General features: G+C 36.6%; 1 protein-coding gene across 3 annotated transcripts; it reads right to left on the bottom strand.

Moving 5' to 3' along the window:
- On the bottom strand, positions 1–24,075 carry LOC112517999 (symplekin). 3 transcript variants are annotated; one of them, XM_025125485.1, is made up of 28 exons: positions 23,712–24,075; positions 22,227–22,386; positions 21,742–21,834; positions 21,544–21,658; positions 21,280–21,448; positions 18,115–18,289; positions 16,642–16,743; positions 16,015–16,533; positions 15,261–15,860; positions 14,960–15,028; positions 14,585–14,701; positions 14,270–14,512; positions 7,016–7,063; positions 6,776–6,916; positions 5,907–6,056; positions 5,755–5,817; positions 5,560–5,667; positions 5,395–5,478; positions 4,938–4,985; positions 4,487–4,561; positions 4,118–4,213; positions 3,949–4,029; positions 3,515–3,586; positions 2,968–3,012; positions 2,801–2,884; positions 1,551–1,654; positions 1,116–1,469; positions 1–312 (listed from the first exon to the last, which is right to left on the bottom strand). In XM_025125485.1, exons 1-27 carry the CDS (start codon positions 23,927–23,929, stop codon positions 1,154–1,156), a joined length of 4,095 nt encoding a protein of 1,364 aa, XP_024981253.1. In that variant the 5' UTR covers positions 23,930–24,075; the 3' UTR covers positions 1–312; positions 1,116–1,153. The 3 variants fall into 3 exon arrangements, with proteins under 3 accessions (XP_024981253.1, XP_024981252.1, XP_024981254.1); XM_025125484.1 differs by having other exon boundaries at positions 15,261–15,866; XM_025125486.1 differs by having other exon boundaries at positions 15,261–15,866; positions 22,227–22,354; positions 23,712–23,794.
- Positions 24,076–24,650: the final 575 nt, after the last annotated feature.

The following is a 24,650-nucleotide window of genomic DNA, read 5'->3' on the forward strand; positions in this document are numbered from 1 at the left end:
GGAGAAGATGGTACTCCTATAAAATTAGGCAGACTAAAGTTAACAGGTTCAGCCTCGCAATTTAAAACAAGGGACTTTACATATGCCCATAGTTAATTCATTGTAATAGACAACTACATTATTATACCTCTCCCTAAGGTTGCAGCAAACTCTAATCACACCGCCCGATCTATCAACCGAAACTCCTAAAATGGTGCATCGTTTTGTGTGGTACAAACATTCCAATCAAAACTCGAAAGCTACCAGAAATGTGGGGAAATGGAGGGATATATATCCTAACCATTTGCACAGCAGATGCATATCTTCAACAACCTGCAATAGAATGCAAAGAAAAGATTAATAGAAATGAGCATTTTTTAGTGCTTAATGGATTGAAGAATCTTGTTTTAGCAGCAACAAGGCAAAATGCATCAGAATGTAACGTAGTTTGCTTTACTTCCTATTTAGTGTGATAAATAATTTTTTTTTTCTCAATCGATGTAACTAGATTCCAAAATTTCCTATTTAATGTAACAAAGTTTCAAAATTTTCTGTTTTTTACTCGTTTTGATTGGTAAACTGCTGATTTTGTAACATCCTATGACGTGAATATCAAGTTTATTGCTCTACTTTGCCGTAAACCTTTCATAAACAGGTACCCACGTCATCAAATGTTACAAGATCAGCCGATTACCGACTAATCTGGGTACAATATAAGATTTGAAATCTCGTCACATCGAATTGAGAAAAAAAGAATCTTGGCTACACTAAATAAGAACTAAAACAAACTTTGTTGCATTTTACCCTGGAGGGCCAGTTTGAGTGGCAAATAAATGGTAGACCTTGGGGATCTTCCCCAAAGGTCGTCAGTTCGAGTCTCCTAAAGCCCAACGGGGATTTTCCTGGCTGTTATATTCAACGTCTCATGTTATTAGTCAAGGTGCGCAAGCTAATTGCCTGAAATCCCTCTCATTTTGTCAATAAGGGAGAAAATTATGATTTCCAAGTATCAAAATGCATAGAATAACTGTCCTCATTACTATGTTTAACTAAAAAAGTATCATCAGAGATGAAATTCCGCACACCCACGGTTACCCAAAAAGGAAAAGAACAGGAAGTAGGAAAAAGGTACTCACAAGTTTTGGGAGAAGCGAGTTCAAGTTGTTATGCAAATTCAGCTGGTACTTGATTCCTTTGGTGCTTCCGCCAACACCTGTTTATCCGAATTCCCCGTATCTCCAGTCTGTGAATGTGCCTGAGACTGTGTCTGTGACTGAGCCTGAGACTCGGTCTGCGACTGAGCCTGAGACTCTGTTTGTGACTGAACCTGAGACGGAGCCTGAGACTGTGTAAGTGACTGAGTTTGTGACTGAGCTTGAGACTGAGTCTGTGACTGAGCTTGAGACTGAGTCTGTGACTGAGAGACTATTATTTGTCCTTGATTTGCAGGTTGAGAGTCAGGTGCGATTCCAAGAACCACCAGTATGGACCTGAAAAATAGAAAGCTGTTTTCAGTGCATAAGGGACACAGAAGTGACTGAAACAACATCAAGCATGGTTACTTAGACAACCTTGGAAGTGAAGATCGTAAGTCTGGTTGGCTCGCGTACACTACCAATGGACCCTTAAGTACGGGCTGTTTATTAAGCGCAATTTCGAGCTGTGCAGGAGGAAGCTAAACAACCAAATTCATAACACCATGAGACAAATGACCATATATAAGTTATCATAGACAGGGAACGTAGAGAGGACATATATATATATATATATATATATATATATAGAGGAGTGATCATATGAAAACCGCCCTCATTTGTGTAAACCGTACAAACCGCCTTCATCTGTCGATTTCATTGTTTAATCTTGTGAAATTGTTTCATATAATACTTTTTTTGATGAAGTTGTTTCATATATGGTTGTGAAATTGTTTCATATAATACTTAATGAAACTRTTTCATGTATTTCTCTAAAATTAAAATAATGAAGATGATAATATCTATGATTAACACCCTCCACAATAAAAATGATTAATCAACCTCTCATAATTACAAAAAAATGGACAAAATGAAAAATTATGATTGGTTGAATGCGGTTTGCATGGTTTGTACAAATTGAGTGGTTTGCATTTGATCGCTCCCCTATATAGATATATATATATATATATAGAGAGAGAGAGAGAGAGAGAGAGAGAGAAAGAACCTCAAAAATGAAAAACTGAGGAACACCATGGTAACCATTCATCTAGACAGTATGCACATGTGCATGCAAGTAATTGAAGTTGTTTTTTGTTTTTATGCACATGTGCATACCGGACAAATTGCTTACAATTTACTTATGTGCATACCATACAAATGAATAGTTACTAAAGTGTTACACAGTTTTTCAATTTTTTGCGGTTTTCTCCTGAACCTGACCCTATATATATATATAGGGTTGGATACCGGTGAGAATGGAAGTTATAGTGAGAAGAGTATGAAGGGATCTCCGCCCTTAGATCAATCCTAACTGAAGATCAACAGTATTGAGATGCACCAAGATGCATAGGATCAATTCCAGTGAGAAGCACAATTCATTGGGTGTGGGTGAGATTAAGAGTCATCAAGGGTCCAGATCCCTTCTTATCGTTCTCACCTTAACTCATATTCTCACACGATCCTTTGTTTATCTATATATATATATATATATATATATATATATATGAGAATGTAATATGCAAGTGATACCGAAGAAGTTGAGCAATTCAAGTATCTAGATCAAGCATAAAATTGGTAGCCATGAGGCACATCCCATCAAAATTTCTAGAATTATTAGTAGGGCAAACCTGAAGTAGCACACTGAAAGATTGAGGTTTCGTTAGCTGAACACATTTCAAGAATCCTACCCAGAGCTTTTGGTTTTTCCAAATCTGAAAGACAATATCGGATCTCCATCATATAAGTTCTAATTGTGAGTAAAATGTGTGTGCCATAAAATAACCACATTTCTCACCTGCTTGCTCACAAGACGAGATAATATTTCCATAATAAAATCCACCTGCATTATATTGACACCATCAAAAAAAGACTATCAAAGAAGCAAAAGAAAAAAAAAACAGGTAATAACATTACCCAAGCACCCTAAAGGGAAAAATGATTCTCCATATGGACAGATGGGTAACATAATCTTTTAGCAAAATGTACAGACCATGTTTTCCAACGTAATTTACAAAAAAAGCTGTATATAAATAACTCTGAAAATTATTGGCTAGATACAACATATTTACAAGTTATAAATAGTTTTGACCTCGATCAAATAGTTTTCATCATGGATTTTCTTATAGTTTAATCAATATATTCCCACGGCACACTGAGCATGCAACCCTAAATGATCAAGCAAAGGGAAATGTATAGAAAAAATAGATTTTTGCTCTAAAGGGTTATCTAGCAAAGGGCGAGGAGCATTAGTGTGTTACATAATAGTTCTTTCACAGCCAAATACATTTTATAACAATCAAAAACACTTACATATGGCAAAATGTAACTTTCTATCATCTTACCAGGGAAGGAAATGTGGCAATTGTCTGTATTACTGTCCGCATGAACAGCATTGGAAGAGGAATCTGCTCAACCTGAATAGATAATGTTACTCAGAATTAGACATTTCAGTAAGTTATCTGCTACCAGCCAAGATAGGAACCTTCAGCCCAACATAAGAGGTCTCTACCAATTTGGCAAGTCAAAGTATAAACATTGTGCAAAAAAGTAATGAAGATCATTTGCTTATGATTTTCATATCTATTTCTATACTAGCAAATAGAAAGTATTTTCATCTTATAATTGTGGAAGATGATCCAGTACTTAACTGGGGAAGGAAAAAAATGAGCCATTACACTCCATGAAACTTCCAAAATTCTGAATTTTCAAAAATATTCTTCATGTGAAGTGGGTGGTGCTTATTAAAAGCATAGTACAGATTGAAGGTTGAAATTACCAGTTGGTTTAAAACCTTCGCTAGAACTTGTTGGGTAAATATTTGTCGTTGCCGAAAGCAAGCATTGCATGCATCTGTAACCTGTGTAACAAAATATAAAAACATATTCTTTAGTTGCATTATGAGGAAGGGAAAAAAGGTAAAAAAACAAAAAAGAGAGAATACAAACCTTCTTCAGCGGAATTCCATCTTTTTCAGGATCAATGCCGTGGATACCAATCAGTACTTCAGCTGGTGTAAGAACTGGACTACCTTGAGATGATTCCTGTATAATAATGTTTTCCAAAACCTATATCAGTAGGTATATATTTAAAAAAATATGTATGATCACCACATAGGTATAGGTAAAACTTTTTGATAGATGTTCTCAAAATTCCTAGCAGATGTCATCCTATTTATATTCGCCATGATGGGAAAGGCACCCCATGAATAAACTTTTCAGAACAGATTATAAAGATATCACACTAAGACACGATACCAATTAGCAAAAATAAGCAAACAATGAAAGTAACAAAGTTAATCTGAGGGTCAAACTTACCTGCAATGCACGGAGAAGTGCAGCCTGGAATTTTTCCAGTGGAAGATTTACGAAACGGGGAAATATCCGAAGAAGCTGGGAAAACAAATACCAACAAATGTTAACAAATATGACTACAACATTCACTGTAAATAAAATATAAAAAAAAACATCACAAGACTAAGACACTACTTGGAGAAAACCCTTATGGCATATCATGGGTGGAGCGTACCACACACAAGTTAAGAGAAAGCTACATTCAGCAATATATGATGAATACCATAATATATATTCACATTCCAATAAGATTTTGTGAGAAAAAGGAGCATGCATGGACTGTTATGTAATAGATAACATCTTCTGTTACAAGTTACATTATAGCAAAACTGGATGCAAAGAAAAAGAGTATAACAATCAAGCAATTCAAACTCCTTGCATAAAAGAACAGTAATAAGCATGAAGAGAAGAGAACCTCATCTTTTGGTAGAAACGGTAATATTGGAATAAGAATCTCTGCATCCTGTCATGTGACAGAAAGTAAACAGATCAGTGTGAAGGTAGAATTCTATCTAGAATGCAAGTATATATATATATATATATATATATATATATATATATATTATATGAATAGGGTCAGGTTGAGGGGAAAACCGCAAAAAAATTAAAAGCTGAGGAACACCCTGCTAACCATTCATTTAGACGGTATGCACATGTGCATGCAAGTAATTTGCAAACAATTTGTCCGGCAGCCGGCACACGTGCATAGAAACCAGTAAATACTTCAATTACTTGTATGCATATGTGCATATTGCACAGATGAATGGTTAACAAGATGTTCCTCAGTTTTTCATTTTTTTGGGGATTTTTCCCTGAACCTCTCTCTCTCTCTCTCTCTGTATATATATATATATATATATACATGGATATACCTTTAACTTTGAATCATATAACTTTCTAATGGTTGCTATCAAGTCAGCAGAAGGAACTGCCCCATCTGTTAATGTTTGCACAACCTGTTGAAAAGAGAAGAACATGGAAAAAAACATTCTCCATCTCTTATAAAAATAATAAAAATATATAGAAGCACAAAGAACCTGCATCAGAAGGTTCTCGCCTCCAGCAGGCGGATCTGAAATAATTTCAAGAAGCTGAGATGATGAGCCAATGGTGCGAACTAGTTTGGGGATTTGAACGAAAATTGCCTGCACAAAAAGAAAATGGGGATACCAAACTTAAGCAGGTTTTAATTAAATAGAATCAAAAAATCGGTACAGTACAAACTACTCAACCTGCTTTGCTGCTTTAGACATGTTGTTGTAGACGATTAACAATTGACGGAAAAGAGAATGCTTCTGTAAACATCAAATAATTTACGAGGCCTTAGAAATCAGATTGTGCAGAGAATTACATGCTGATAAGTTCTAAATGTGCAGGGAGTTACCTTTGTACAAAGAGCAAAATAAAGTGACATGCATCGTTGTGCATCGGTTATTGAAGGCGATGGAATGCTTTCAGAGGTACACGGTTGACCAGCCTCAGAGACACTGGCTAACGATGGACATTCAGTTGAAGTTTTTTCCATCTCAGTGTCCTACATAATATGAAATCGGAAATGAAATATCAAATTCCATACAAGTGCCAAGGTTTCAAATATTTATCGTAAGAAATCCACCCTCTAATCATGTAGTAACACAGCTTTTAATCTGAAATTCAGCATAAAGAGAGAGTGAAGGCAAATATACATGAAATTACATTACAAGTGTAATGATGTAACAGAGATTAAAATAAGGTGGCATTTGGTTGGATGGAATGGTTTTGAGGGATTTGCATTTCATGGAAGGATTTGGAATTGGAGGGATTGGGATTGGGATTGGGATTGGGATTGGGATTTGAAAGGATTTGGAATCTTTGGTGTTTTTGGTTTGTAGGATTTGTAATGGAATTGAATTCCATATTTATAAAATAATTTATAAAAATAGAAAAATAAATAAATTACCTCTTTATTAATTGATTATTATAAAAAAATGTTTTCAACATTTTAAAACATTATTACACACAAATTCTACGAAAACCCACGAGATACCAACAACCCCCATGGGATTTCCAAATCCTATGTTTGTGGGATTTCAAATCCAAGCAATCTTTCAAACCAAACATGGGATTGAATTCCAAATGATCTGAAGTTTTCTTAGAAAATGATCTGATATGTAAGGTAAACACTATGCAAATTCTCTGATTGTTGCCTAATCTCACCTGTAGTCTAGAACTTTCATTTCATATGTTAAATATTTCATTACATTAAAGCCATACCTTTGCTAATTCAGCGTTAGATCCATCAATACGGGCCTTATCCATCGAATGATCATCATTCATTGCAGATAATAGCATTTCCTTTGCAAAATCTTCAATTTGCTGAGAAATGGACGATACAGGATAAAGCTTGTTTGCCACCTGAAGATTGGATGCTAAATCAAAATCTGAAAGAAGGGAAAAAGAAGAAGACAAAGCCTTGAACTTGTTCAGATAATAATTACACATTCTGATATATACCAGACGTATGGCTTTCATTCGCACTTCCTCCAAATGGTGCACTGCACTCTATTCAAAAAGACCAGTATGGTTAGAAGTCAAATTCAAAATTGTAGATTTGTAGTATAGCATAGAAAGATATAAAAATGCAACAGTACCATCTATCTGGCTTCTGAAAATATGGACTTAATATTCATCAATCAGAAATAAACTTACATCATATCCATCGAACAAGCACTAGGATTTTGCATAGAAGTAAAAAAATTGAACCGCATGCGAAATAAAAAAAGAAGGAAACTAGAAAAAAGAAGGAAACTAGAAAAAGCATAGTATAGGAAGGATATCAATAGGTATGTCTATATAAATATCCCCATTTCTTTTATCCCTACAGCGTTCTTCATCAGCAAATCTTCTAATAGTTTTATCATACATTTTTTACAATTCCGGCCTACTTATTTTCTTTTAAAGACTATCCCCTCGAAACAACTTCCAAAATACTTCTTTCTCGCCTCATGCGTGTGTATGAATTTAGCAATTCTGTGTGTATCCTCACCAAAGAATCAATCATCTCATGCCGGAGTTAGGGGATGGTTTGTTTGGTTTTTGCTATAAACTGATGTCAAAAGCTTGTAATTGAATTGATACAAAAAGGAATTCACTCCAATGGCATTCGAGAGGCCATGGTCTCTCCAGAGCAAAGCTCGTAATACAACTGAATTGGAAAACAGAACACCCCAAAACAGGAAACTCCCCGCCAACAAAAAGGCTGCCACACCCTAAACAAAAGGAAAACCCGAAAATACCCCTAAGGCCTTATTCAGAACAGAAAATAAGGAACCACACTAATTTCCCCTCCTATATGTGAACCGTACCGGAGGTACACCAATACTTCCCCCCCCCCCCCCTTTTAAAAGATTTCACCTTGTCCTCAAGGTGATTATTAGGAAGTTGTTGTAACAAAGCTTGTAAATGCTCCCAAGAAGACTCAAACCCAAACATTCCTTTCCATTTCACCAAAACTTCCAACTATCCCGGTTTACCTTGAGTAATTGGGTGAATATCTAATAGATCCTCTGGCGGCTCTGCTTGTAGAATCAAGTCTTCCGTAATCTGGATAGGAATTTATGTTGTAGAAGCATAATTGCCAAAAGTTTGCTCTAATTGCGACACATGAAATACTGGATGTATCTTCACTCCCACGGGTAGCTCCAGTTTGTTTGTAGGCTACTTTTCCAATCTGCTCCAAAAATCTTATAGGGACCATAAAATCTGGCTAACAACTTTGAATAATTACCTTTCACTAAGGATTTCAGCCAGTAAGGATGAAATTTTAAGAACAGCCAATCTCCCCGGGCGAAAAGACAACATCTTTTTTTTTAAGTCGGCCTGGTGTTTCATCTTACATTGAGCCTTCAACATATGCATCCTGACCTTATCCCAAATTTCATCTCTGCTCATTAATTCTTGTTCTACGGACTGCAAATTTGAGGAAGCAGGTTTATAATGTATCAAAGAAGGGTCTCTCCCATAAAGTACACGGAAAGGAGAACATTTAAGTGAGGTATGAAATGAAGTATTATAAGACAACTCAGCCCAAGACAACCATTTACTCCACTGCCTCGGTCTGTCTGAAACCCAACATCTCAGATTTCTAAGCATTTGTTCACAACTTCCGTCTGCCCATCCGTTTGCGGGTGGTACGCAGTACTAAACCTGAGTTTAGAACCTTGTAGTTTGAATATCTCTTTCCAAAATGCACTTTGGAAAATCTTACCTCTATCCAAAACTATGGATTGGGGCAGTCCGTGTAGCCGTATTATTTCCTTTGCAAATACTTCAGCAACCGATTGAGCATTATATGGATGTTTCAATCCAATAAAGTGTGCATACTTACTAAAACGGTCTACAAATGGTACTCATGCCATCAGACCGAGGTAAGCCTTCAATAAAATCTATCGACATTTCTCTCAAACTGTAGAGGGCAGAGATAGAGGTTGTAACAGACCCGCTGGAGTGCCACTTAAAGTCTTATTGCTTTGACAAATTTCACAACTTTTCACCAAGTCGTTTATGTCTTTCCTCATGCCAACCCAGAAAATCTCAGCAGCTATACGCTTATAAAAACGATCCGCGGCGGAGATCCATGAAACTCCTCAAACAGTAAAGGAATAAACTTGGATGTCCTGGGTATTACCAATCTGCCCTTATACAGCAGTAAACCTTGTTGTAGTTCAAATCCTTTATGGGTCGTAATGTCTTGCAATAAATCAGTCTTTAACTTCATAAGAAATTCATCTTCCTCAATTTCACGTTTCAAATCATCCCATTGTCTCCACTGTGGTTCCCCCAAACTTGAACATTCCAAATCATCTTTTTTTCGGGATAGAGCATCCGCCGCCCGATTAACACATCCTGGTTTGTAAACAATCGAAAAGTCGTAACCCAACAACTTACTCATCCATCTTTGATACTCCGGTTCAACCACCCTTTGTTCCAACAGGAATCGAAGACGACGCTGATCACTACGGACCGTAAAATGTCTTCCCAAAAGATACAGCCTCCATTTATGTACAACAAAAACTACAGCCATCAGTTCTTTTTCATACACAGATTTCTATTTTGCTCTCAATCCCAACAATTGACTGAAATAGGCTATGGGTTGCTCGTTCTGCATTAAAACAGTTCCCAACCCGTAACCTGAAGCGTCCGTCTCGATGACAAATTCCGCCGAGAAATCAGGAAGTTTCAAAACAGGTGTTGTTGATAGCAACTCCTTCAATTCATCAAAGGCTGGTTGGGTTGCTTCTGTCCAAAGGAACTAATTCTTCTTGAGTAAATCTGTGAGGGGAGCAGCCACCATTCCATACCCTTTAATGGACTTCCAGTAATAACCAGACAGTCCCAGAAACCCTCGTAACTCAGTAACTGTAGTCAAGACTTTCCATTCTACAATAGCCTTTATCTTAGACTTGTCCACCTCTACACCCTCACCCGATATAACATGCCCAACTAACCAAGCTTATCTCGGCCGAATTCACACTTTTTTCTTATTAGCGTAAAGCTGTTGTAGGGACAAAATGTCAAGAACAGTCTTAATGTACTAAATGTTCCTCCCAAGACTTACTGTATACTAATATGTCATCAAAAATAACAATACAAACTTTCGTAAATAACGACCAAAAATTTCATTTATTAAACCTTGGAATGTCGCCGGCGCATTGACCAATCCAAAGGGCATTACGAGAAACTCGTAATGTCCATGACGAGTACGAAAAGCCATTTTCTGCACATCTTTCTCGTTCATTCTAATCTGATGATAACCAGACTTCATATCCAATTTCGAGAACACTCGAGCATCATGTAATTCATCCAGCGGCTCGTCGATGACTGGAATAGAAAGCTTATCCACCACAAATGACTAATTTAGGGCTCTATAATCAATACAAAACCTCCGGATCCCATCTTTCTTCTTTACTAGTAATACAGGACTTGAGAATGGACTTGCACTCGGCCGAATCACTCGTGTCTCCAGAATTTCTTTAACTAGCTTTTCAATCTCATCTTTTTGGTAATGAGGGTACCTATACGATCTCACATTCACTGGTTCGGTTCCATCTTTCAACACAATGCTATGCTCTTTTCCTCTAACCAAAGGCAATCCATGTGGCATATTGAAAACTTGTTCAAACTCTTGTAATAAAGATTCCAGCCCCAAATTCATTTCTACCCGCTCTTCATTCTCTGTTTCACACGAGCTCAATTCAACTAAAATTCCATGACCCTCCTGTTGGATTTCCCTTCCCATGGTTTTCAGCGACACTTTAGTTCTTCCGAGAGATGGCTTTAATCGCGACAGATTTCTCCCCAACCGTGATATTTCATTACTTGTTTCCAATTAATGTAAGTGGCTCCTAGCTTCCAACCACGGTATACCTAAAATCACATCATTGTTGCCCAATTGTATAAGCAAAAAATCCTCCACGATATCTAAATTTTGGATTGACAGCGTTATACAACAACAGATGCCCTCTCCTTTCACCGTATTGCCCGTACCCATAGTAATCGTATACTCTTTCGTTTTCTTCACTTCTAAATTCAACTTATTAACCACCTCTTTCGAAATAAAGTTGAGTCGCACCGCTGTCTTCGAGTACTACAGCCTTCTGATCTCCAATAATTCCTTCCATTTTCATCGTCTTGGGGTTGGTAATACCAACGATTGAATTCAAATGAACCTCGACTTTTTGTCCTACATCGACCACATTAGCCAAGCTCAATAGTTTCTCCTCTTCCGATTCAGCCTCTTCCACAACTTCCTCCAGGACCAAAATCACATTCAACTCTCTTTTTTTACATTTGTGCCCTGGTGAATACTTTTCGTCACATCGATAGCATAAACGAGAGTTCGTCTCTGTTGAACCTCCTGATCTAATAACCTCCTAAACTTCGATCTAGAACTTACTTTCGAGACCGGGGACGAGACAGAATTCGATCCGCTGCTCTTAGCTTCGAATACATAACTCAAATTCTTCCTTCCTATATACATTGATCTCTATGCCGATCATTTTATTTTTTACTTCAATTTTGGAAGCGGTCTCCATTGCCTCACCTAAGGAAATTGGACTCAACATACGCAGTTCGGTTTTAATCGAATTTTCCAATCCATTAATGAATTGGCTGAGAAATACCTCTTCAGGTATTCCATACAGAGGACCACAAACTTTCTCCTATAATCATCGATCGATCCTCCCTGTTTCACCGCCAAAAGCTGTTCACATAACAATCCTAAAGCTAGCGATCTGAATTAACAAAGAATTAATCGTTTCAAATCTTCCCAACGCGTAATAGGATGACATTTGTTCTCCCATTGAAACCATTTCAGTGCATCACCTTCAAACGCTATAAATGAAACGTCAATTTTGTTCCTCAGGACTTAATCAATTTAACGTGAAATACATTTCGGCTCTCAGGATCCATCCATCCGGATCTGTACCATCGAATGTGGGAATTTCTAATCTCCTTCCTTTTACTGCCAACAAACGATTAGGATCGTGTTTATCACCATTTTTATCACTTCCTTCAAAACCGACCGTGTTATCTCCATCAGATAACGCAGACAAATTTACTAACCAATTTTTCCTATAGTTTCTCGATCCTCTCGATCTGCTCCAGAATCGTTTGCATTCCTTTTTCTATTGATCCCACACTACTCTTTAAATCGTCAACTCTTGTTGCTACACTCTCGTCGCCATCCTTGGATTGTGACTGCTCTGATACCAATTTGCTATAAACTGATGCCAAAAGCTTGTAATAGAATTGATACGAAAAGGAATTCACTCCAATGGCATTCGAGAGGCCATGGTCTCTCCAGAGCAAAGCTCGTAATACAACTGAATTGAAAAACATAATACCCCAAAATAGGAACCTCCCTACCAACAAAAAGGCTCCCACACCCTAAACAAAAGGAAACCCCGAAAATACCCCTAATGCCTTATTCAGAACAGAAAATAAGAAACCACACTAATTTCCCCTCTTCCTATATATGAACCGAACCAGAGGTACACCAGTTTTCCATTAAATCATGTATGGATAAAGTTGCCTATATAGATTGGGAAGGTTTTTATTTGGGAGAACTTATAAATTGGGAAGGTTTTTATTTGAGAGAACTTTTTCATAGATGGAAGGAGCGTGTTTTTTAATTGGAGGGGACAGGTTTGGGAAAAACTTGGCTTTTTGCATAAAGTTCTCCCTTAGAAGCTTACTTAATAAGCCACTTTCTATATCATTAAGCCACAAACAAACAGTCATGTATAGTTGATCAAATAAGTTGTGAATCCTATTAATCTCATTAAGCTGCTAACAAACATCCCCTTACACATTGACCAACAATCTTAAGTGCTTCTGAGCAGAAGCAAAGACCAAAACACCAAAGACTGAAACAACAAATTTCGTGAATTACTAAGGTCAATCCGCTTATATAGTATAAATACTCTTAACTTTCATATGGTTGCATTAATAAACTTGATTTTGTAGACCCAAAAGAACAAACGTTATACATATACACATAAATTAGACCCTTTAAGAGCCTGCTTGAAAGGTCCAAGCACTAGAAGGTCCCTCGACCATAGAGCCCCACTTGATGCTTTTTGGAACAACAATTGTGTGTTATGCATGTACATAAAGTTCCATATATCGATATAAAAATATATATCTCGTATGATAATTTTAAGTATTCCAAGCTACAATAATTTGAACCAATCTTATGACATTCACCCTCACCTTTATGAATCACAAATAGTTTCTTTTGTACCCTTTATGGGTGAGTTCACAAATTGATTCATCAAAATAAATGAATCTGGGTGAATCTTGTGAAATAGAGTAGACCAACATACACATAGTTCCAAAAAAATTCAAGCATCAAGAAAAATTTAGAAAATGTGGATAATGTACCTAATGTATCTTTTAAGCTTACCGAATGCATCTTCTTCTTTGGATTAGGCTTTTTGCAAATGATTTGTGTATAGTGGATGAAGAGAAGTAGAAAATGTGTGATGGAATAGAGAAAAAGTGTGAAAGAATGTATAGAGAATGTGATGCTTCAAAATGCTTTGTTTTTTATTGACATCAGTTATAATAATTGTACCTATTTCACTAGTGGTCCTTGGTAATACCTGCTCAGTGTAAATATAGTTATACATACACACACACACATTGAAGCATCTCACCAACCAAGTACGGCGCACCAAAATTACGTGTCTAATGGGACTACCCCTTTACAAACCACATACAGCTACAATGCATACCACACACACTCATACCACAAGCTTCTCACCGACCAAGTACAACGCACCAAAATTACTCTCAGCTTTTTCTAAACCTGCCCTTCCCAATTAAACATGCTCATTTCATCTATGAAAAAACCCTCTCAAACAAAAACCTTCATAATCTATTCAGACAGATTAATTCACACAAACAGCTTTATCCATACACACTTAATGGAAAACCAACTAAACAACCCCTCAGTTGTTTTATAGTACAGACATTAAAGCCTTACTTACAAATTTCCTTTCTTGCTTGGCCGTCTAGATTTCGTGGTATATTTGATTGTAACGAAAAGTTACTGATAAGCTAACATCATTTCAATAAATAAGTGTTTTACGATTCAGTATCACATTTAATAATGTAGTTCTTTCAAGTGTCTTTATTTGGTATCACTTAATTCAGCACCCCGTGAGGTAATAACGATAGATTTTTGTAGATCATAAACAAATATACCTGTAAAGCAATTTTTAGGCACGCATCTCTAGTGGGTGGTCTAAGAAGAATTAAGCTCCAAACAATGCTAAGACCTTGATGCACTCTATCTCCACTGTGTAATTCCTCATCTTTATCACTGTTTCCAGGAACACACAAGCACTCTAATAATTTAAGAACCGACTTTGGCAGGTAAGGAACTTCACTTAGCAATCTACTCAAAGATTTGTCAGTGGCAGGAAAAGAATCTCGGAGTGTTTCTGCCTGCAATAAGAATGTACTTTATCCTTTGTCGGCTAGAGGATAACCACGGAGAAATAGAGAACATTTACGAACCACTTTCAGAAGAAACATTTCATATACAGAAGTCGCTGTTCTCGAAGAAAAGAAGTCATGGTCTGCTTCTGCCTCTCCAAATAGTCTATATAGGACACGCAAGGTTAACTCATGGCCCTGAAAGAATATAAAAAAATTGAATTCATAAATATCAAAAAAAAATTGACAAGAGACGCAGGTGAGAGTTCCAGAATTCACTGAAGAATAAGCATAAAAACAAAAACAGAAGTGCCCAAGAAAAAGGTGATACGATGAAGATAACAAAAATATACCAGGTTGATATCTTTAGGAAAATAAAAAAATGGAAATGAAGTTTGATCAAATTGATTAAAGCTTAGAATAAAATAAAAATGGACATGAACGTAGAGAAATTACCTCATGACTTGTATAATCTGACAGTATATGTGTTTGTAGAAGTCTCCAAGGGTCCAACTCCAAAGGAAACTGTTCACATGCAAGTAATCAAGATCGTAACCAACAAAACTAACAAAATTATTAAAGGTTAGAACTTGAAACCATAAAGTTGGTACTTTTTGTTAGTGGACACCCGTTTAAGATTGAAAACCAAGAACAATATTCTGGTAACAGGGAATGAAGCAGTACATTTGGAATAGCAAGCACCAAATAACGACAATTATCTTAGCTCAAACAATTTCTGGATGGCTAGGTTTATTACCTCAACTCCTAAATAGGAAAGTAAAGAAAAGCGAAGTTGTGAACCTCCAGCAACTGCTATATGCTTATAAGCTTCAATGATGCGGATAAAAGCCAATTTCTGGATCTGATCCTTCTGCTCATCGGTGAGGCTAATTACAGGTGCAGACATCTTAGGGAGTACCACTTTAGATGTTAACTGAACAGAAGTTGCTGTTGAGGAGTTGATGCTGTTTGCTTCTGCCATAGCTTCTTTTGGACTAAGTTCCTCAGACCTATCTGTAGACATTGATGGAACTATATCCACTGATGACCTTCCCATGTTGGTAATTTGCTCTTGACTGTTTTCTTCCGGGTCGGCAGAAATCAATGAGGAATCAACTTGCATTTCAGGTATTTCATCATTCCGGGCTGACGAATCTAGACCAGGTATACCACTCTCAAGTTCCCCCATATCAGTATCTTCAGACGGAATAGCAGAACTAACACTCCTTAGAGATGGTAACTCAACAGAAAAGGGTGGGCCTGAATATTCCAAGTCTTGCTCGGTGGCAGAATCTACAGCAGAATGTGCTACATCACTATCTCTTGTTGCAGGGCCTTCACCCTCCACTTCAGGCTTCTGCAGCTTTTAGTAGAATGGCAGACAGTACAAGAGAAAACTAATCAAATTACCTTCCAATATAATCAGAGGAAAAGCAGACGCAATATGAGAATGCAAATGCTAGACCAACATATGCCAACCTCAGAGATCATGATCAAAATAACAAGTGTACCTCATCACTGTGTGTGTCCGATGCAGAATGTGCAAGTTGAGAATTGGAGCGTGATAATACGTCTGTTAGATATGCAGACAGATTACTAACTTGTGTATCGGATCCATCGTTCAACAGCTCTTCCTCGCCCTCTTCTTTTGGGCGAACTGGAGGAAGATTTGGCATATTGGCAACTACTACTTCAGCTAGCAAATCAGCAGATATACTACTAATAAGAATTTCTAACATTGCAGCAGACTGTTCACCCTGCGCAACCAATGAACTAAACATAGCAACAAGCTGCTGCACCGGTCCATTGGCTACATTTCGTTTCGCTGAAGCTAGTCCACCTGAAGAATTCACATCATCACCACCCTTCAAGTCTTGTGGCAATTCCCCAGTTGTATTAGGTGTCGGTTTGGCACGCTTTCCAGGTACATCATCATCTTTTTTCAGATCACTAGCATCATGTACTTCAGGCCTTTTCCTAACAGCAGTGGCATGCACAGCATCAGATGCTTCTATTGAAGGTTTTATCTCCTGTGAGAAATTGAGCATTTAGCACCATTCTACAAGAATACCTTTGACTGTACAGATGTGTACTCATGTATAATTAATGAAAAGCTTGACGCCCATAACCTCAGGTACCTGCGCAATTGACGAATTACCGCCAGAAACTTGATGAAGGGCTTCTTCAGCCAACCCTCCAGCTTTCATTTCTCTAAGTGTTCCAACTAGACGATCCCGCCACTATGCAAAAACAGAACATGGTTCAGGGACAGTATGAAGCAAAACACACTCAAGACTAACAATACTGCATTCTCTTGTTTATCTGGAATGTCAGTCAATTGAATCAAGTTCATATGCAAAAGAACAACAAAGAAAGGATAAACATATATAAGAAAGAAGTCTGACCTTTGTGTAGTTGTGTAATAAAGGAAATAGCTAAAAAATGATCTTAACCGATAAGTTCACACATGAAAACCAAGCAAAAGGTGGGAAAATATAAACAAAACAAAAAACTACAAAAGAGACAATTCACAGCTCAGTCTCAAACCACAACTTCTTCCCGAGAATCTAAATAACCCAACCATAATAAAATTATAATGTAAGAGAATATGTGTCAAGGAAAAGTGCATTGTTGAAAAATACATTATTAAGACAGAATTTTCTTGATCGATAAGATCAATGAACCAAACAAGAGGTGGAAAAATATGAATAAAAAAAAATGAAAAACTACAAAGAGACAATTCATGGCTCAGTCTCAACCACAACTTCTTGAGTTCTTCCTGAGAATCAGCATAACCCAACCACAATAAGAGTCTAATGCAGAACAAGACATCTCAAGCAGCAGTCTATATCATGCAGTGCATGAAAACAGGCTAAAAGGCACACAGAGGTATCAAATTGTTTTTTGGTATTTGTGTCTTGGGTAACATCAACTGGAGACAACTGAATCTCAAAGAAGTGAAATGCTAATGGAAAAGATTTAGAGAGGTCAAGAAGGATTGCATTAGGATACCATTTGACTTAAAGGTTTATAATAGTCTACCAAAAAGATTAAAAGTAATACTAGATCTATTGAAAAGTGAGGGAAAGGGTAGCTAAATCAAGATAATTCACATTATCAAGGACAACATGATTCAGCTACAGAAAAATAATATATTGTGATCATATGAAAAGCCTACATGAACATCCATTTACAGCATTAAGTGGATAATACTAAATGTGTTGATCTAAACTAAAGCAAACCTATAATCCCCTAAATTGGAGTATTTCAGAAGAAATTCACACAGGATCAAAATAATCGTCTAAAAAACATGAGTAACAATCGAGGTTGAAGAGAAAACTTTTGGCTAGACTAGAATACTCGGACAGAATACGTTAACTAAATGTTCAATTCACAGATGAACAGAAAACATTGTAGCAACATGGGCGGTAATGCAAATATGCACCCAAACAAGAAAAATAACCTAAGAACACATTATGCTATATAAAGTTCAACCACAAATATATCCTCTCAAAGCAGAAAAGCTTCAGACCATATTAAGGGAATTTCCTAAGTATATAGACAGATGGCAACCAAATGAAGAAAAAAAAGAAAGAACGCGGAACAGTTACCGGTGCAGCACCCGGGTGTGTGCATTTCAAGCAGGAAAGGAAAGCGCTCTTTAAAGCATGATGTACCCCAGAAACATGACCCACTTTGACAGCAGAGTTTGATGGATCCAGACCAAGCAAAACTGGAAGAATACGGCCATAAAATGAAGGCCGTTTCTTTGCAATTGCTGAAAGACTGTAATACATGATAAAGCAATTAGTGAAGGTGTCCAAAATTAAGGGACTTAAAGAAACATTAGCAATGATAAAGAGTAGGAGTCTAAAGAATAATATTAGAATAAGGCATTTGGAACAAAGACATGTCTTGTTCATTTCTGGATTGTTCCACTTCTGCATCTGGAAAGTGCTCAGCATTCCACTCTCCAAAACCCCTTTTCTCAATAAAGAGGGAAGGTTAATAGTGGTGTATTAATATACTGAAAAATTGTAGAAAAGGTTAAAAATATTATAAATAAGCAGCACATTTTTTTCTGGATGAGGTAACCCATAATACCATAAACCCCTCCCTCTCTTTTTCATGGACTGAACACACCAGTGCGCACACACACAACTATCTCTTACAAAGATTGCACAATCTCGAGGTTACTTTGGAGGGATGGTAATGATCCTTCCTTCCCACCCAAAAACAAATTTTAATTGCATATTAGGCTTTAACACAAATAAGCAACAATAAAGCAGTTAATTCCACAACCCCCCCCCCCCCCGGGATAGTCCGGCAGCAGATTCTAAATAGCAGTTCTTAATCACAGACTAGCTTGGGCGAGCTTGCACATACCAAAAGCAACACGAGCTAATTGGGACTGGAGTAGGATGGTCATTTCTCCAACAAATGAAGGGTAGTAAACACCAATTATACTTGGATGTGTTACAATCAAGCTACGGATAAGAGAAAGAGACCTCACTTGAAAGGCAACGTGAGAATTGAACTACAGTCTCTAGGGGGGGTGCTAAGCAAGGGAAGACCCAAGGCTTAGCTCATGCAGGAAAGGTTGTATGACAACTCTACTTTGTTTCATCAATAATGAAACCAAGAAAAGCTAAAAGGACTTTCTATGAGGACAAACCATCCTGAGGGCATGGTTCGCAAGATGAACCAAAGCAACAGATGTTAGGGGTGTTACAAAATAACGCAGTCCATACTTTATTCATCAATCATTATAATAAATTGTCGTCTCCTTTCTAGAATGTACATGTAGACCGTATCGTAGTGTATCACAAGAAATGATATTGCTGAAATAACTAGTATAGAAAGCATTGACCAGAAGTTAAAGACCAAACATTTTAGTAAGTTCATATTGTTTTGGGTGTTGCTCATCCCTATCACTGTATCCTCCTTTTCGCATTGAGAATACAGCATCAAATTTTGATCCAGACATACAAGTTGGGTGGTAAACCTGTTTTAATACAATGCAAATATTAAGATTAGGAGGGTGTACCAGTTGATTAAAAAACTATCAGACTTGTATGTAAGTTGGTCAACTTGGCCTGTTCAGCATTGACATTAGCTATGTACTTCGAATTGTTAAGCAATAAATTCATGTTGACATTCATCCTACGTAGATGTAGCCAAGATCCTCGAGATGTTTGAAGAATGCTACCACAGTCCACATATAGTACTTTGCTATCATCCCACGATCATCTATCGATTTCTTCTTGAATAAGTCGGTTCCGACCTCCACTTAGTTTCACTGGAGGGTTTCGCTTTATATAGAAGCCCACTCAGCATTGATTATGATATAAAGAGTTGTCATGATGACGGCACTCTATCTCAAGATGCTCCTTTCTCAGGACAAATTTGGCCTTACCACATAACAAGAAGCAGCAAGTTGTTGCCGATTCCATTGCTGAGACAGTTCTATAGGACTCATCATTTTGTAACTTTGAATGAGGCTTCTAATGAAGGATATAGGGTCGTGTGTCAAATACCAGTTATGTTCTGCACAATCAGTAAATTTACTATTGGCATTCCCTATGATCCAATCCAAAATGATCAGGAAAAGCATACAATTGACATGGATAGGCATTTTCTAAAAGAAAAGTCAGTGGCTGGGCATATATCCAAAATTCACTAAAGAAAGCACTAGAAGAATTCTTACCAGTACTGTCCCCAAGGACATATATCCCGTACTTCTTTTCAATATTTTGCACAAGTGATATCTACGCACCAGATTGCCAGGAGTGTTGTATAGCCTTAGACTCTTATCTAAGTTCTCACATTTCTCATCCTAAAATCATTATCTATCAACATTATTAATTTATCCGAAATGATCTGGTAATGGGGTGCCTTCTTCAGTACCACACACAGAATCAAAAGTAAGCATTTTGTATACCAGTTATAGATACATGTCCAACAACAAGACTAGACATAGCATAGTCTATCCCACCCTCGCACACATATAATATCTTCAAAAATTGATGGAATGGTAGATAAAGACTACTGGCACAGAAAGATATGAAGGGTTACATTACATTTCTGTTTACCTGCCCGTAATGTCTACATTAGGCCAACAGACTAAATCAAGCAGCATCGAAATTTCGATGGAAACTTAAAAAAAATAGCAAGCTACTGGTGTAAATATAATGATAGGCACAGAAAATGGATAAGAATTTGGCTAGAAATTTTCCAACTCCCTGCACAGTAGTTGTACTTGCTTCACTCCCACTTTTATTATCCAAAATTATTACGCTTTTTAAATTCCATGTTCATCATAATCAACTAGTTCACAACTAATAGATCACCATCCAAAACCACATGATATTGAAGCCAAAAAAATAATCTTACTCCAACCTTTTCCCTCCATTTCCCAATTCCCTACAACCTACAACAATTTCAGAAAAAAGAAGTTTCTTAATATTAGAAAGTTGATATTGCAAATATTCCAGGATGGAAAGAGCATTCCAAAATATTAGCAACAAACAAAGAATTCAAGTGCTCCCAGACTCAAACTGGAAAAGGAGAACTCATACTAAATTCTTCTATGAAGAGTTAAAAATTACAATTGTTAGGTGACCCTGTGGAATCAAAGGAACCAAATACTAGAGCCGCACTTGCCATGAGTACCTGCTGACTGCTGCTCAACCCTAAAGGATTTTGGACATCCTAGTTATATGTATCTTCATAGAGAAAGCACCATAGCATATGCATGTATGATGAAGATCAAATACCTCTTGATTAGCACAATGACCACCATATTGCTGAGTGATTTCACAGCTGGATATCTTAGCTGATCAAGTAACAAACCCAGGTTCTGACTAGCTTCAATTGATAAATTGCCAACATTAAGTATGGGATGGCCTCCACGAAGCCATGCTATGTTAAACTCATCTGGCATTTCTAAAACACAAGTGATCATACAGAAAACATCAATAACCATGAAAAAGACACAATACGACAAAGAACTTATAGATTGAGACATATAAAAGAGTTACCTCCAGAAGTTAGATCTTCAGGTGGTTCAGAAGAGGCACTAGGATCAGCAGTATATAAAAGAGTTACTGCTTCAACAAACTTCAGTGCAAGTAACTTTCTCCCATCGCTTTTCGGCTTGCAATACATTTTGTTACAGAGAATTAGACTGCATACATAATGCAAAAAGGTTGTGCCAAATCTTTGAGAATGGTGCTTACTTGATATGCCATAGAATATATTTCATCTTTAAACTTCAACACCCATACCCATGATGACTCAAGAGAATCATCCAACTGGCTGGAATACAAACCCTGAGAGCTACAGCTATCAGTATCTATAATGCTATATATTTTGACAGCATACTCAACATGATGGTCATTGTGGAGAAAAATCAAAGATCACATGAAATTTAATTTGGTCTTATCAACAGCATATTACATAAAACAACCACAAAAAAACACGACTGAAAATCTAAGATAGCATCCAGTGACCGATAGTATCAACTTTTAACGCACATGACACATCAATGAAAAGCAAATGGATGCATGCATGTTTAGCAAAGTACACTGAAACTCCAATAGACTGCAGATGCTAGAAATGGGAACTCATTGACACTATCAATAGCTATAGCATCTTCATTAACTTTACATGTTTCTGAAAAGTAAGAACTTGATCCACATCAAACACTAACATATGACTTTACCTGAAGTGCAATTTTCGTAAGAACACGGCGGAATAAACTGATTCCACAGGTGATTGCTTGTCTAGCAACTGCTGGTGTACTATCTCTTAAGAGATTTACCAATAAAGGTACAACATCGGGTAATAAATCTGTATAATCCAACCCAATATCACCAGCAATCCTACAAATAGAATCAATCAATCAGCAAGTCCAATAATTTCTAGTTTATATAGAGGGATACTATAAATCACAAGGTTCTCATATCATAAAAAGCAACTCCACCTATGTATACTTACATAGCCTATTCCAAGCCAAGATACAAAAGAAAAGTATTGGCAAACCTCATGAACCAGTATTCTATCTGATTTTTTGTTGCTTGCATGAAAAACATTACAAGTAACTCAGAAAGGTACAGTACAAGCATCCAAATGCATCGGTAGTGTTACCATACATATATTCCAACTAACTTATGATGTTTGTCGATGTTGAGCATTCTTGCCTTTATATGTTATCCTTCATTCTGAGAAAGGAGGATGTAATATATCAAGGTTCAAGGAGCAAAGCAAGATTTCAAGCTTCTAGCTGCAAAGAGTTGGCAGCTTAGATCTTCATACATCTAATGCTAATTTGTCAAAGTTATCTAATAATCACTTTTAGGGTGATGTAAGACTTGATCAAACAAATAAATAGGACCCCTGGCTTTAAATGGTCCTCACAGTTACCAATCCTTGATGTGACTTTAATCAGTTTGAAGACCATACACTGGTTAAGATGACCTTAAACATGATTTGTAATCAACTTTTGTAACCATGCTTTTAGATTTTGCAGAAAAACCTTGCAGTGCAAAATCCCAAATGGCGTTAGACTTGGATTACTTGAACAGGTTCAACCATTGTACTTTGTGTTAGCTTCAACAAACCAATTGTAAGCTGTAGACATTGAGGCAAAAATGTTCATGTACTCCAAGTGTACTGTTTGGGCCTTTGGGGGTGTATGCAACTACAAAGGTTTCTTAAAGATAAAATAAAGTATAATGCTTACAAACATTTTTCTGTATAAACTTAACGCTAACAGTTAGCAAACTCTATTAAATACCATAAAGCAATCCAATGTAGACCCAGTAATTTTTTCTCAGCAAAATTCATCCAAGACAACCATAAGACATAAAATCTTGGAAAACAAAAAATATAAGTTCCAATATCTAGAGAAATTAAAAAGAGGAGACATATTTTCTTAACAGCTTCCTCCACGAACAGCATATCACATAACTCTTCCTCTACCAAGGCAAATGTCAAAAAATAAAATTCAAAGTTGAATATCGTTTCAATGTTTCAACCAGGTTTATTCAAGAAAAGTCAAGAGAAAAGATTTCTATCAATGGGCAAGGCACAAATGGGGAGGCTTGAGAATTTTGCATATAAGGTTATTCAAAATTTACAAAAAGTCGCCAACTTTAAAGACAAAATTACAGATAACAAATTGTCAATCAGGGTTTATGATGCGCACTCTGCAATGAATCTGCGAACGGGACTGCAACGGTCGGTGTGAAGATCAAGAAGTTGAGGAAGGAACTCTGTGACCAAGTGAAGGTCTTTTGCGCGAGAAAATTCCTCTTTTAATTTACGTAATTTCTCGAGCTTCGAAGGAACATCCGTGGAGAACTTGGCCGAGTCAATGAGGCCGGCAAACTTCTCCCTCGAAATCGCTGCCATCATTCCCACCATGATTTATCAACAAAACCCAAAACCCCTAATTCATGAACCCTAATGCCAACAATTTTGTCACTGAATTTGATTGAGATTGTATGTTTTGCGGGAAGGTTCACGTTGTTTGCGAGAACTTTGAATCTTCGTTCTACTGCGGTACTGCCTAGTGTCGACGCATGTAGGTCTCCTTGGCGCACAGAAACTTTACAATCTGGACCTTCAGCTTTTGAATGTGTCATTTACAGTCCTTTATCTCTTTTATCATGGAGCTAGACGGAGTGTCTAGTGGTGGAAATTTTATAATATCATATATATATATATACACTGTATTATGAAGCATTTCATAAAAACTATCAAAATTTATTTTCTTTATGTATGAAATATTGTGTTTTAATGCATATTACTTAATATATAAAATTATAAATAAATTGTGCGTAAATACAACAAGCTTTATTTTTGAATTCGTATAACTAACTGCAGATAAATATAATCAAATACAAGATAAACATCTCATTTTTAAACATAATTAAAATAATCATTAAGTTCTAACAGGATCATTATCTTTATAAAAATTATGTTGTTAAAAATAAATTAATTCGCTATTACACCTAAATTAAATTATAATAAAAAATTAAAATAAATAAATTGTAAAAAAAAATTTAATAATTAATTTGATATTAATATCGATATATTTTTAAAAAAATTATGATATCTTCAAATTTGTTTTTATTCAAAGTAA

This window comes from Cynara cardunculus, assembly GCF_001531365.2.
Source record: "Cynara cardunculus var. scolymus isolate 2C chromosome LG 9, CcrdV1, whole genome shotgun sequence".
Lineage (NCBI taxonomy): Eukaryota > Viridiplantae > Streptophyta > Magnoliopsida > Asterales > Asteraceae > Cynara > Cynara cardunculus.